This window comes from Cylas formicarius, unplaced genomic scaffold (genome assembly GCF_029955315.1).
Source record: "Cylas formicarius isolate icCylForm1 unplaced genomic scaffold, icCylForm1.1 PGA_scaffold_2__14_contigs__length_35257938, whole genome shotgun sequence".
NCBI lineage: Eukaryota > Metazoa > Arthropoda > Insecta > Coleoptera > Brentidae > Cylas > Cylas formicarius.
In genome coordinates, this window is record NW_026844319.1 from 23,933,974 (window position 1) to 23,949,388 (window position 15,415).

General features: G+C 36.6%; 5 protein-coding genes across 6 annotated transcripts in view; 3 read left to right on the forward strand and 2 right to left on the reverse strand.

Annotated features, from left to right (window-relative positions):
* Nucleotides 1-2,247, forward strand: part of LOC132698181 (failed axon connections) — a 46,352-nt gene extending 44,105 nt beyond the window's left edge. For both annotated transcript variants that reach the window (XM_060664113.1, XM_060664114.1), the window contains exon 6: nt 1,199-2,247. In XM_060664113.1, the coding sequence (XP_060520096.1) occupies nt 1,199-1,270 (72 nt within the window). In that variant the 3' untranslated portion in view covers nt 1,271-2,247. The remainder of the gene's footprint in view (nt 1-1,198) is intronic.
* Nucleotides 2,248-3,761: 1,514 nt separating this feature from the next.
* Nucleotides 3,762-10,651, forward strand: LOC132698374 (N(G),N(G)-dimethylarginine dimethylaminohydrolase 1). Its single transcript, XM_060664391.1, has 5 exons — nt 3,762-4,078; nt 5,235-5,337; nt 5,413-5,510; nt 7,584-7,808; nt 7,910-10,651. The coding sequence occupies exons 1-5, from the start codon at nt 3,821-3,823 to the stop codon at nt 8,033-8,035; spliced, it is 810 nt and encodes a 269-aa protein (XP_060520374.1). The 5' UTR covers nt 3,762-3,820; the 3' UTR covers nt 8,036-10,651.
* A 148-nt stretch (nt 10,652-10,799) lies between these two features.
* LOC132697674 (protein lethal(2)essential for life-like) lies at nt 10,800-11,931 on the reverse strand. The gene has a single exon (XM_060663216.1). It carries the CDS (start codon nt 11,442-11,444, stop codon nt 10,905-10,907), a length of 540 nt encoding a protein of 179 aa, XP_060519199.1. The 5' UTR covers nt 11,445-11,931; the 3' UTR covers nt 10,800-10,904.
* Nucleotides 11,932-12,100: 169 nt separating this feature from the next.
* LOC132697675 (alpha-crystallin B chain-like) lies at nt 12,101-12,986 on the forward strand. Its single transcript, XM_060663217.1, has one exon. It carries the CDS (start codon nt 12,392-12,394, stop codon nt 12,926-12,928), a length of 537 nt encoding a protein of 178 aa, XP_060519200.1. The 5' UTR covers nt 12,101-12,391; the 3' UTR covers nt 12,929-12,986.
* Nucleotides 12,987-13,333: 347 nt separating this feature from the next.
* LOC132697673 (protein lethal(2)essential for life-like) lies at nt 13,334-14,121 on the reverse strand. Its single transcript, XM_060663215.1, has one exon. The coding sequence runs from the start codon at nt 14,027-14,029 to the stop codon at nt 13,487-13,489; it is 543 nt and encodes a 180-aa protein (XP_060519198.1). The 5' UTR covers nt 14,030-14,121; the 3' UTR covers nt 13,334-13,486.
* Nucleotides 14,122-15,415: the final 1,294 nt, after the last annotated feature.

A 15,415-nucleotide genomic window follows, 5' to 3' on the forward strand; every position in this document is an offset into this window, starting at 1 on the left:
TAAGTTTAGAGCCTGGCTGGATAGTATATGAACTGATGTGTTGATAAAAAATATTTTTTGAATAAAAAAAAACCATGAATGTTGGCTCTTTTTTATATTATCCATCGAGTCTACAACCTGTGTAAATTTTACCGGCAAACTACAAACCACAAGAAAAGTATACAAATTGGCTTTAGTTTATTGGCTTTTATGACATTGGCTTATATGATATTGTTATTATTATTTAAACATTAGTAAAAAAAGTAAAGTGACGACCACGCTGATGCCTTTAATGGCATCATTAAATTCATGATCATAAAAAATCATAAAATTAACTCATAATTTTTTATGTGATATTACGTGTGATGATTTCATTCTCAGTAAATCACATATATGTATCACACTAAACTTGTTTCTACTGTCAGGTCCACTGCCCCGTATTCCCTTTGAACGTTGCAAAAGGTGACTGTAATCACTGTCATTCGTCAATAGCAACACCAAATATTAAATATAACCTGTACTTTTCTAAAGAACAAACCAACGGGAATAGGTTAGTATATTAACTGCGTAGTTATTTTTCTTATATATATTACTAGGAATGCTTGTGGTTTATACTTTGGGCGTAAATCTTGTATAGTTGTATATTTGGATACTATTCAAGCTAAGCAATATTCCCAGAAATGTGATTTTCTATTAAACAGATATTTGAATAGTTTATTTATTATCCAGTTGGTTTATAAACTAGCCACGTTAACATTTTAAATTTAACTTTGCAAAGCACAAATGTGTGAGCCACATAATTAATATAGTCCTATAAAAAAAACAATATTCGGTTGTCAAGGTTAGCAAAGAAGTCTCATTTATTTGGGGCTTATAATTATTTATAGTCACACTCTTCCAGGATGTTTCACCAAAACAGATAATTAACAAAATTTTAAAAGCAAAATACACAAGTGTCTGGTAACTAATTATTTTTATGTAGGTGAGTTTTTGTATGTAAATTAACTAAGGTATAAAATACTTTTGAATATCTTGCACTTGCTTTTTTCTCTATCATTCTATTGAATTGCCTATAGAATTAAATAAAAGACCATGCATATTAGCAATAGCTAAAAATACTTAAGGTATCACATGCAGAATAAAAATCTTGAAACTGGTTGCTTAACACATAAGAAGAACCTAGATTTTAAAAAAAATTGTAACTGAATTCATTTCGCAGGCGGACGAGAAAGAAAAGGACAAGGCAAAAGAGAAGGAACAGGAGGAGAACAAGGAAAAGGAGGCCAAGTAAACCTCACTGTGGAGGCGCTCTGTCCTTTATCCACCTCCCCACTCCCGACCCTTCTCCTTTCATATTTTTGTTTTTACTTAAACATTCATCTAAACAAATATGTCTCTATGTCTGATTATGTGCAACGTTTAGTTTTTAAGTGTCAGCATATACCATTTCACTGGAAGGTACCCGGTTTTCGATTAGAAAAAAATACTCCCCGACGGCAAAGTATATAGGACGGTTTTTATCGACAAGAAAATTGATTATATAACTGCTAGTTATGCATACTATTAATTATTGTTTGTATAAATACTTTTAGCTAGTTTTTTTTATGTAAGCGCATGTATGGTCCTCCTGCCCCACGAACTTTGTAAGGCCCAAGTCCCTCCCATTGCGTTTACGTGAGAAAAGCGTTGAAAAAAGTTCCCCCAGCCCCTCCCAAATCACTAAGGGCCGTACAAAGTTTATACATGTTAGTGCAGTCTTTATAATATATGTACGAGAAAATATAAATAACCGAGTTTAATAGCGCATTGTATTCATGATGATATCCATTCCACGTTTTTTAATGTTGCATTTATCGTTTCTCGTTTCGACCTCGCGACTCGGCCGAAACTTGAGCACCGACCTTTCCACCCCCGACCCGCACAAAAACTGTCGGCGCGCGCGCGCGCGAGCCCGAGGACGAAACGGAAAGCTCCGGATCGGAAAAGTAGCGAGTAAAAAGAAAAAAAGTAAAAAATCGAACCTCATTTTCATTGTGTGTAGACTTTTGTATTTTTTCTAAATCCGACCGCCAATCTCTCTCCGCGAGAACTTTCGGACCACTTTAAATTTGTACCGACCGACAATTTCGTAATAATGGAAAAATTAAAAACGCTCAACAGGTAGACTAGCGTGTCCTTAGTTTTTTTTACTGTCATAGGTTTAAAATAAAATGTGTTTAATGCTATATATTTAAATAAATAAGTTCATATTTTAAGTTTTAAACGAAAGTTTCATTTGTCACGTCTATTCCAAACGGTTTTGACCTATGGCACTCGGTTGCTATATTTCTTCGGTTTTACCACGAAATTGTATAAAACGACGTTAAAATTGTGGTTATTTAACACTGCCTGCATCATAATGAAAATAAAGAGTTTCACAGTGGGTTAAGTAAAACAACAAAATTTTATTTATATTTTATATTTTAACAAAAATTCAAATTGGATATAAACCGGTACTTGTATTGTATTTTGATATTGGTTTATTTTTTTATTAGAACAACATATCCAGTTCTCTATAAAACTGTGTTGTTTAAATACTTTTTTATTTATGTAATGATGAAAATAGAATTGCCAACCTTAGTGTTGAACTTCTTAAAACTAAACAAAATAACTTTAAGTGGGCAATACAATTCGTAACTTCTAAACTAAACTCAACAAATTGAAAAAGGTAAGTTACTTTGAACACTCCTTTGTACAATTACATGAAATTTAAGAAAATATGTGGTTGGCAGCTTTATGTACCTTTAATGATATTCAGAAATTCAATAGTGCACAGGAAGGGGTTATATTCTAGTCGAAAATAATGCCGCGCGTTTCAAGGCACTCTAACCGAGGAAAAAATATGATTCGCTCTCGGCTATACTTGACTGCTGTGGTTATTCGCCCATTTTCCGAGGATTTTTCTTTCGGTTACAGACCAACACGTAAAGAAAAAATATAACCACCATTAACCTAGCAAAAAACGATTTTAATCGATACCAAAAAAAAAAAGGCTTCCCCTCGCTTCTGACGTGAACTATACGGCCTGCAAGCAGCGTGAACATCAAAAACACTCGAAAGGATAGAGGCAGATAAGTTGTCGTCGAGATGGATGGCTAACCTACCTGAAACCGAACATCTCTATTTGTCTGATGTCGCCGGTTATACTGCATAAATCCCCGTCTATGCGATCTATGTTGTCGGATGTCGGTAATCGGCGAGTGTTTTTAGCAAAGTTACCCATAATGGAAAATAAATTAAGAAGAAATCATCAATCATAGCCTACTTTGTAATTCGTAGTATTCTGTGCATATGGTAGTTGACTTTCAGAATATTGGTGAGGGACAAATATTCATAAATCGCATTTTTTAAATTGCAAAATCGTCAGGTCTAATTAACTAAATGGATTCCGTAGCAAATTCCGTTGCAGTTTACGCGTAACCTGTTAATTCGAAACCTACCTACGAGATGGAGCCACCGCGCCGTTAAGTTGTTTCCTAACACTTTCAAAACGACTATGCGATAATGCCAATTTGCCTAAACATACGTACCCCGTTCTACGCTTTACAATCACCAATCGCGGCGCTTAAAATCATTTCTTTGACGAGCGTTTATTTATAGCAAACCGTCGATACTTTTCGAAATCGAATCAACAAACAATTGAAGCGGTTTTGCGCATTAAGAGGGCGGTCAAATCTGAACATTTCGCGCCTCGTATGTACCGACCGCGGCCGAATCGTCGCGTTTAGTCCGTTTTTGCCCGTTAGAGGTGGTGGCAGCGTGCTCCGAGCTCTCTCGTCCGTGATCTCACAAGCGTGGTGCGATGGCGGCGTTCCGTTACACGCACGCTGTGGTCAGTCGCATTCCGTCGTCGCTAGCAACGCGGGGCGAAATCGACCTAGACGAAGCTAAGAAACAGCACGAAAACTACGTGAGGCTGCTCAGGGAACTCGGCCTCGACGTGATCGAGCTACCACCCGATGAAACGCTCCCCGAATGCGTTTTCGTCGAGGACTGTGCCGTCATTTGCAACGGGGCCGCTCTGATCACGAGACCGGGAGCCCAGCACCGAGTCAAAGAAGTATGTCGATGTTAATGGGGAAGGAAACAAAAAAAGGAGATCCTGAATATATAATATGTCGCGTTAACAGAAACAATTTATCAAATTGCCGCCCCCAATTGTTGAATTGATTAGATTAAATTGGATTACAAACAGCCAGCTTCACAATTTAGTGCCCGCTGTGCGAGTGGTAAATGTAGGTCAGTTGGCGCGGATAATAAAATCGGATTTCGTGAATTCGGAATCACGCACCCGCGGAACTGGTGACATTTACGTTCGACCGGGTCGATTTATAATTAATTGTTAAATTAGGACGAACTTCATATGAATGAGATGCGTTACAGCATTTCTGCGCTCGACCGATTTAAATGTCGCAGCGACTACAATAAAGTTGAATTTAATCGTTTATCGGTTAAACACGGGATATCGGGTATGCAGAATCATATGTTTTGGTTAGTTTTAAATAAGTTGGTTTTGGGCACAGGGTTATTCACAAATGGACCCACCAAATTAAACCTGATATTTCGCGAATTTTAAAATAAACAGGATGGTCCTAATTATAATACAGAAATTTTAATATCGTATTTGGCAGATAGAAATAAGTTAAAAAGTTCGTGTAAAAAATATTTCATTTCGGAAAAGTGGCGCGCCAACGGTTTATCGCAATTTTGTTAATAAATTTAGATACTTTTCAATTTTAAACTAAAATGGTGGAAAACGAACCGTTTTCGAGAAAAATAAATTATACCAATATATTATATGCTAACGCCACTGACTAAATAAATGTAAGTCTATCTATATTGTAAATTTGTGTATTTGTATGTTTAAATTTGTAATTTAAGTAAGTTTGAAAGTAAAATGTAGAGATTTTTTATTTTCAACCCCCGAAAAGAAGCATTTTAGAAAATAGGTTTATTTAAACTTTTTTGCTTATTTTTGTGTGCTGAATACGCTGTTAAAGTTTCCCCATTATAATTGGGACATCCCTGTATGTGAACCGACACTAAGACGTTGCCCCAGTGTTCCCACCAAATCTAAATTTTATGGTTTTGCCTTCCATTATGTACCAAAATCTCAGTACACAAAAACTAAGTTGTTTCTAAATGTCAAGTTACGGCATTTCGCCGTCGCCCAAAACTTTTGAGTGACCGAATCCTATATACGTATGTCATTCCAGGCGGAGACGATTAGGGTGGTGCTCAAAAAAGAACTGGACATTCCGATCATCGAGATGTCCGACGACAAAGCAAGACTCGACGGCGGGGATGTCCTTTTTACAGGTAGCCCAAAGTAAAAAATAACACCGCGCCTGTGATGTTATTAATTAATATAATTTTTCCCCTCATTTCAATTAGGCAGAGAATTTTTTGTCGGATTATCCCGCTGGACCAATGAGGCGGGAGCACGGGCAGTGGCTGCCGCTTTCCCTGAGTACCCGTGTACCCCCATCAAGGTAAACTCTATGCCTGTTAAAATGTAGGCTGAGCAATATTATAATTAATAGTACTAGTAAAAATCGACAAAACAATTAAAGTTTGACAGCATATTTTTTAACACCCTATATGATTATTGATATAATTCTTATATAGCAAGTAAGTATAATAATTAGGTCACAGAATAAAACCATTTGACACTTACTGTCGGTCAAAAAAGTCTCCGTACACATAGTATTTTTTCAGTTTTTGTTTTAGTTTCTTATTTTACTTACATTTAACGAGAAATATATTTCAAGTAAATATCGGCAATCTCATTAAGATTAATAAAAATAAAATAAAAATCGTTTGAAACACGTAATTTAAACGATAAAAAATAAGGCAGTTTAAGAAGCAAGAAACTATGTCAAATAAGCCTCCGTACACCATTATTTCTTATGATAAATTGAAAAGTTTCTTAAAGATATTTTGTACAATTGCCATTTGCTTTAATAATGGCATTAAATCTTTTTGGAAATCTTAAAACAAGCTTTTTTTAACTTCTGGCGATGTGTTTTCCTCCTCTTCTCTAATCTTATTTTTGAGGTCTTCTTTACTCGTAACTTGCTATTTTTTCACTTGTCGCTTTAATTCATCCCACAGGGTTAACATCCGGAGATTGTGGTGGTGTATGAAGTTGTTGGCGGACATTATGAATCAATCAGTGACATACAAGCGTAACAGTTTCTTTAGGATCGTTGTCCTGTTGGAATAAATAACGCCCCTCAAGGTTAAGTTTTTCAACACTTTGGTTTAAATTATTCTTTAGGATGTTCAAATAGCCATGTGCCTGTCCCAATAAAACATTACCTCTACCATGCTTCACAGTCGGACAGACATTTTCGATTTTCAGAGCTGTATTTTTTTTCCTCCAAAATTTATCCCGGCCATCTGACCCAAAAAGATTAATTTTTGTTTCTTCACTAAAGATAACGTTTTCCCAAAATTCCCTGGTTTTGTTAATGTGTTCTCGAGCAAATTCCAAACGTTTTTTTCGATTTTTTTCCGAAATTAATATTTTCCTTTTGGCAACGCGGCCGTTTTAACCTGCTCGATGCAAGCAGTTTCTAATCGTATGAGGGCTAACATTTTTTGAGAACACTTCCCTGATTTCCTCTGCCATTTTCGGAGCGCTTTTTTTAGAATTAATTATTTTGTTTTTTTTTTTTGTTTTTTTTTTTTTCACAACAGAAAAGTCTTCTCGTAGAGTTAACTTCCTGGGACGACCAGGACGTTGCCGCACTTTATAAGATTCGGTGGATTTGTATTGATTTATTACATAATGTTACATACAGTTGAATGCGCTTTTTTTCATTACTTTACCAATGTAAAGGATTTTTTTCTGTTTCCATAAATCTACTATAAATTTTCGAAGCGCAATTGGAATTTCGTAATTTTTAGCGCTCATTTTGCTTTTACTTCAAAACTACTGACTTAAAGTGACGTCAAAAATAAACAAGTATAACTCATTTGTTTAAGCTGACTTGATAAAATATTGATAATTAACGGTTTTGCCTGCAATTCTGGAGAGTGATTTATTAAAATGTATGACGGTTCAAATAAAATGTCTCAAATGATTTTTGTTTTATTTTTATTATTCTTAATGAGATGGCCGATATTTACTTGAAATATATTTCTCCTTAAATGTAATTGAACAAAGAAACTTAAAGAAAACTGAAAAAATACTATGTGTACGGAGACTTTATATTTACTATCACATAACATAACTTAAAGCAGGTAGCGCTTTTGCGAATACATATTTGAATTTTCATTTTTTTTTCTCAAAAATCCGTAAAAGAATTAAATATTTTAAACACTTTACACTCAATTTTTCAAAGAAAGTTTCACGGGCTACTGTAATACTTTTTACAAAACTTCTGGATTCCTCCTGCGTCAGTTTTTGCTGAGTCAGTTTCAGTCAAGCTCTGAAGAAGCCAGCAGGATGATTGGCGAAACGTCAGCAAGTTAGATTCGGCAAAAACCGACGCAGCAGGAATCCAGAAGTTTTGTAAAAAGTAATATGGCAGTTGTTATACGTTCATATATATTGTAAGGTTCCCGAGCCGAAACACCTGAAATCCTACGTCACGGTTGGCGGTCCCGACCTCCTCTGTGTAGGCGTGGGTAGGGAATGCCAAGAGGTGCTCAAAAGAATGGAAAGAGAGGCCACCTTCAGTTACCAAACACTCACCCTTCCCGAAGACGAGGCTGCTAACGTGTTGTACCTGAATGAAACGCTGGTGCATAGGTCTATTGACGAAATACCGTTGTCGTTTAAGGTACGCAAGTTTATCACTCGCAAAAAGCAATTAATTGAAATTTAATCAATTTAAAGCCAAAACACGCACACTGGATATCATTTACGTTTTATCCTTTTAAGGTGTTTGACGAAAAAATAGATTACCCGAAACGGTCGGTGAATATATGCCAACTTGCCCATCTATCCTGCGGATTGACGTCGAGCTGTTTGTTGATCCGAAGGACTCGCCACATACGAAACTTGTAAGACCGGTGCGTGTGTAGCAGATTCTTGCCACCTTCAAAGTCTTCATTCCTTGCCGTCGACTCGCCCTGACCCCCCCCCCCCCACCCTGACATGCGCAGTTTATTATATTGATTATTTCCATGACAAAACAAAAATTATCAATTGAAATTAAAAAAGAAGTGGCCTTCATTGCAGTACAATGTTGTAGTACATGCATTACCAGAGAGTAAAATATCAAACAGTAGAGACTATTGCAGAATTTAAACAACTGTTCTATTGTCGCGATCTAAGACCTAACATAAAAAATGTTCAACATGTTAGTGTAGGGTGTGTGTAGGTTCTTTCGTTTGAAACGTACCAAGTACCGTCTGCTTGTTGTATACAATACTAACTTCTCATGTTGCAATTTGACGTTGCTAGTTGCTGCAGTTTGTTGCATAAGTCATAGATACGCGAGAATTACAAGCTTTTGATCGACCTCTCAAAAATAACTTCGCAAGTTAGTATATATAAAAACCAACATTACTTCACTCTGTGCTGTTGGATTATCGAGGATCCCATCCAGATAAACATCATAAAATACGAAGAAATTAATATTTACATAATTCTTAAAAATTGATTTTCCTAACTCCACTTTTAGTGCAGCAACTTCTCGCATGAAATTAGAACAAATTCTACTTTGACGCTGCTCCGTTCCATGCAATCATATAGCTATAAGATAATATAATGTCATTACTACCGACAGGTGGCTATTTTCAGTCGAGAAGGTATTACACGAAATATAAGAAAGCAATTAAGCTACAATTTTTACTAGAATAAGCATAACACATATCCCTTGTCAATTATTGTCTATAGGAGGCGCTTCTTGAGCATTTTTTCACCTAGATGTTTCATGTGCGATATCTCAATGTTATTTCAATGGAGGTTGAACCTATGAGTTTATTAAAACTAACGCTTTACGCGGATTTACAAAAAAAAATAACTTACTTAAAAAAATATGTAAGTGCAGAAATTGCATCGTATCTAGACGGCTTCATGGACATAAGCTCCAAACTAATTACATAATCATACTGACGCCAACGTGGGTGATGCAATTCTGCACTGCTTTTCCAGACCTTAACTCCTTTTTTGGCTGAAAATTTAATAGGGTTTCGACATATTTTGAGAAAATAATGCTGTAAAAATGCCGCATCCAAACGTCGACGATCTGTCAGCGGCCATGTTGTTTGTTCAAAGCCGCAAGGTCTTATGGGTCCTACGTCATAATTTATCATTAGAGCTACCATTGGTTATAAACCAAATTTTTAATCTCGCTCATACGCACGTTGAATGGACCTTCTCAAAAAATTACATAGTTGCTTCTTGAGTTCGTGTACTGTCAGCATAGACAGGACCTCTATGTGTCTGTAGCTATATGCATGCATTTATTGGTTCAAATTACTCTACTTACTGACGTAATTCTTACTGAAATCATTTAAATATTATTGATGAAACAATACTTCTTTAAATATTTGTAAGAAATAAAGTTTATAATAATTTCAATTAAATAATATTTAAACCTTTCTAACCTTTTAATAGTATATTATACAACGTTTTGTAGACGCCTCTTTAGTCACGTGTTTGTTTTGGCAGCGAACACAGCCCAGCAAGTGTTTCAATAAACGAACTTGTATGACAAAGAGAGGAATACCCATTCCTGTTCGTCTCCCTCAAAATAATAAAATCCACACCGTAACCGAAACCATTAGAGTTTAGGTCGACTTTTTTGCCGTAAAGTTACAAATCTTGTAGCCTCTTGTTGGTTTTTTACTATCTGGTGCGTAAACCAAAATCTTCGTTTCTGTTGGCCACACAGATACATTGGGGCATAGCAGCTGTGGAATGGTTTTCGGTGAGAGTATCGGGTTTTGATTCTGCCATTTTTGTTCTAAATTTAATGAACGTCATTGGACCAAATATCCGTGCGAAATTTTAACTATTTAAAGTGCAAACTGTATAACGCACTGAAAAAATCGTAAAAGTGCATATTTTGCAAAAATGAAAAGCCTTATTCGCCACTCTTAGTTGTAAAAGATATTCCACATATACAATTTGAGATTAACTATTTTATTGTTAGAGGCTGTATAGGTAAGACAAAGTTATTAAATGGAACTCTAGTTATTTTCTAATAATTACCTCGTAAAGGGGTAGTTATTTTTTACTTACCGGTCGACTCTGATATTTATAACGCTGCCACGCAAGCGCAAAAGATTTGTTTTTATTGATCTGTGCATAATACCGATATGTGATTGTTTGTAAACATAGTTTTTATTTTTAGATTTACTCAACTATACCCATTCCACGAAAAGTATTATAGTTTGCTTGTAGATATAATTTTTGTTAAATCGAATATTTTTTCTTAAACTAACTCTTAGAAAAGTTTGAGACCTAAAAATCAAATGAACTACATATAAAATGTTAAAACAGACCAGTTAAAATAAGGTTATCAAATAACGCACAAGCTCCTTAGTTGTTTTGTAAATCGACGTTTACCTAATCCGAGCTCATTTATGATGAATAATCATAAACCAAAATGTTGTAATATAAATACAAATCAAGATTGTTGCCAAGTTCTGTCAATAAAAAGTGTATTAAAAACTGCTTTTTTATTTTTTAGTAAAAACTTAGCTCGTGAACCGATCGAAATCGAACCGAAATCGTTTAGTGTAATTTTAGAGCGGAAAAATATCGATAAAAAATTATTTTAAGCCGTCCGTTTTCTTTGAATGAAAACTACACTTTATAATGCAATGGTCTTTATTTAAATAAAGATGAATACAATGATATTTCGACATGTTATATAATGTAAATGCTGTAAAAACACTGACGATGCAGCAAAACTCCCACAAAATTACTTCTTGGGCTCGGTCAACCTCGCCGGCTCCCCGGTATGCGTGATCGGGATATGCTTGTGCCCTGAATCTATGGCGCCCATGAACGGAGCTGTAATGGTGAGCACCCCATCAGATGACAACTTGGACTCGACCCTGTCCATATGACAAGTCTTCGGCAGCACGTATCTCCTCACAAAGTGCCTGTAAATGAAACCGTGTTCGTCTTCTTTCTCTTCGTGCTTGCCTTCGATGGTTAGGACGTTGTCAGCGTTTAACTTCACAGTGATCTCCTCCGGCTTGAATTGTTGTACGTCGAGGGTGGCTCGAAATTCATCTTTGCCGATGGAAAGAGTAGAACCGATGTCTTGACTGGAAGCGTTCGGACGCCAGTCACGCAGGTATCCCGCGGGAGTTCTGGACAAAATACGGTGGTTCGACGTTACCGGTTGCAGAAAATCGTCGGGGTGAAGTCCCAGACCGAAGTGCTGATCCAATAATCGGGACGGACGGTTATGATGATGATGATGACCGAAAAAATGAGGCAACGAAAGAGCCATCTTAACACTCGCCGGTATCAAACAACAGTTTTCGAAAAAGTAACGCCGGCGTTTTGTCCTGAATTCCTTTTATACATACGCCGAAGGTCCCCCGATGGTAGTCGACGCGTCCATTCGGTTCACGAACTTCCAGAATTGTCAGTCTCGTACTAGTCTCGCGTTACAACGTTGCCATACCCAACAACCCTAATTATAGGATTTTTCAGAACAATTTATTACGATACGAAATCAATGTAAAAACTTGCGGGGTCACTAGTTTTAATTTATTTTATTGCAAAAGAACAAAAGCAACTCATAGATATGCTATAAAACTACTAAAAACAATAAAACATCCTTAAAAGAATAATAGTATACACAACTTCCAATTAGATGAAAACGTTGTGTTAACATCCGAAAGTAACAACAATAATGATGGCGAATAAAAATTTCGAATTGCACTTGAACCCAGTCAACGTAACTTACTCAAAGAAATACAAGAAATTAAATTGTATACGTGTCAACATCCACATAAAAGGTCGGCGCCTTAAAATCTGTTTTCATCGGTTCTGCGTTCGTATCTATTCGTAACTCTTCTCCCCACTTCTTTCATTTACGTGCACCCAAACAACGCGGATCCGAAGCTTCGCGCAGACGATGGGTGATGGGCATTATATTTGCTTTTTTTGCCTGCTAATGTTTAATATCCTTAATTTCTTCGCATTTTATGATGTTTATCCTATATTGTTTTTAAGAATTTTAAGCGATTTTGAGTTTGTGTTGTAGACTTCGAATATTTTGTTTTCCAAATACTCAAACTGCGTTTGCGCTAAGCTGCGAATCTAATTCTCTTGGGTGTACTTAAACGCTCTGTCAATTTTTGAATTAGAACGCCGTCGATAAGACACGCGATATTGGTTTAAGTGTCTGCACGGAAGCAGAGGGTCGAAGCGTTGTCAGTTCCGCTAAGAATGGCGTTACTACCGTTAATGTTCGACGATGATCTGTTCGGTCACCCGAGAAAGTGGTCGAGTTTTTTGGAACCCGAAGAACTTTGCTGGCCAACAGCTACATTTTCCAGGGGCGTAAACTTGCACCACCTGCGCGATCTACGTCACCAACTGCCGCGTGTCGATAAAAACACATCGATAATTGTCGACAAGGACCACTTCCAGGCCAACATCGACGTACAGCAATTCGAGCCCTACGAAATATCCGTCAAGTTAACGGGGGATAATACCGTGACAGTAGAGGGTAAACACGAGGAAAAGGAAGATGACCACGGAACGATTTGCAGACATTTTGTCAGGCGTTATCAATTGCCAGAAGACTGTGACGTCGCCAGGCTTCAATCCAAGTTGTCGTCGGATGGGGTGCTGACTATATCGGCGCCGAAGAAACGAGACGACAAGGAAGTGGAATTGAACGAGATTCCGATACATCACACGTGGAGACCCAGATTAAATTGGTGGCCGAGCAGAAGCCATTCTGTGTCTGGTCATATTTAGAAGGCTTTTCGATAGTCATTGGGAAAAAATAAATTGGTCTTTAGAATTTGAGTTGTAGTTATTTCCCTTTTACGTTAAAACAAGATCATTTACTCTTAGTACCGTGCGGAGTTGTTCGAATGTTTCATAACGTGACAAAGCGTCTTTAACGCATAATTCAGGAGGCTCTAAATATTAGACTACAATAACTGCTTAAAGCGATTTAAAACTTTGCGGTTACGGTAGAATTCAGTCTGACAACGTCGGGCAAAATGAACAGGATCTGTTAACGATTACCAATAAAGATGTATTATTAAAAAAATTGTTGCCTAGTACCCCAACATTTTTTTTGTCCTTTTGTTATTTAAACGAATAGTGCCTACCGGTTTATTGAAATCGTTCAACTTTCAATATCCAAAAGAAAAATTCGATTTTAAACGTTTATTAAATAAAGCAAAAATACAAACTTAAAATAGCACAACTTCAGTCTTGAAAAACAGAACTAACACTGTTACTAATACTTATAACGCTAATAATTATTTGCGACAAACGTATATAATAAATGGTGACAAAAAACGATTACTTTTTCTGTTCTATTTGTTTTGCCGGCTCGTTGGTCTGCTGAATCGGCACGGTCTTGTGGTCGACCTCCATCGCCTCGATCTTTGGAGCGGTAATTGAAAGAACTCCGTCGGAGGACAACTTGGACTCTACTTTATCCAGGTTGCAATTCTTCGGCAACACGTACCGCCTGACAAAGTGCCTGGAAATCATCCCGTGTTCGTCCTTTTTCTCCTCGTGTTTGCCTTCGATCGTCAGCACGTTGTCCGCGACCTTCACAGAAATTTCTTCCGGTTTAAATTGCGAAACGTCGAGGTTCGCCTGGAACTTGTCCTTGTCAAAGGTCACGACTGACCCGGCGTCTTTCTCGGATGCGTTAGATCTCCAGCTTCTTAAATATCCGGCCGGCGTCCTGGTGACCTGACGATTGTTGAGATCCAACGGCTGAAACAGGTCTTCGGGATCCAAACCCAACCCGAAGTGTTGATCCAAGATTCTCGACGGGCGCAGCCAACGCGAAGTGTAGACGGGCTCGTCGAAAAAGAATGGAAGTAGAGACATTTTGTTGAAATCGCTTTGTAACACTGCGTACACGAACTACTCTTCTGTCGTTCACGGTTATCTTTGGGCGTTGGCACCGGCCGGCTGCGCTTTTATACCGACTCGGAAATTTCCAGACGGATCGAGCCGTCGCTTCGCGAACTGTGACGAAACGTATTGTCGGGCGAACGGTTGTCGTTCGTTAGATGTTGATCCAACACTTGATTTAAGTTCCGGAAAAATCTAGTGAGATTTTTCGTGGGACCACGGTTATCTTCGTTAAATGCAAACAATTATTACTCTGGAGCAAGTTTAGTACACTTATGCTATGAACAACAGTTTATTCAAAATTGCATCTAAATATTTTAGAAATCTATTAGTGTTCAAATATTTTTATCTCTGGTACCTATATCTGAGAAAGATGGTTTTGACACTTAATAAACGTCCTTTTTTATACTCGAACGACAGAAATTAACGTTTGAAGAGCTATATGAAATTCCATAAAATATATATTTTTGTGTTCTCTAAAATCAATTTTTGGCCAATTCTCGCACGTTTATACGAAAGGCCAGCAAACATAAAATATAGGTTTTAATTTAATTAGGCAAATTTCTGAGAAATAATTTGAAAAAGAATAGACATAAAGATATTAGACAATGTCTAAACTGGAGGTACTAGGTATTAGGCAGCAAAATATTATGAAATTCCAACATTTGTTTTCAATTTTTTTTATTACTATTTCCAAAAATTTTATTAAATATTAGTTTTTTATTGTCCTCCGTGCCTCTTCATGTCTTAAGTATTTATGAATAAAAACAGAAAAATACCTTGAACTTTTCAAATTCAAATAACTCAAAAACCATGAATTTGACGATCTTTCTATGAAAACTTGTAAATTCGTTTAGGTTTCCATGATGTTTCAACCAGAACTAGACAGATAAAAAAATATGAATCCATTTATTTAAACGTAAGACCGCCAATTATTATTATTACACTACAAAAAAATTCTAAATCAATGAAACAAAATTCGGAATAACATTAAAACATTGAACCGCCAGCGACATCTGTATGAGGCATGTTGAGCCCAATATATTTCTGTTTCTTAGAAATTCTGACATATGTCTCAAAATTATAACTTGTCAGAAATTCTGACTTATTCTTGAAAAAATTACCTAAGTTAACTTATATTTTACTTTTGGTGGCTTTCTGCGTTTTCGTACATTTAAGTTTAATTTATGTTACATTGGAATAAAGATTTTGTCCTGGCTAAATTGCAACACCTATATGGAATCACTACACGATGAAGAACTGAGTCTAGTAGAAGCTTTACACTGTCAATCGTCATCTTTTGTGATTTCCACTTTATTTACATTTTTCAAAAATTCTGAATTATTTTACACTAAAAAC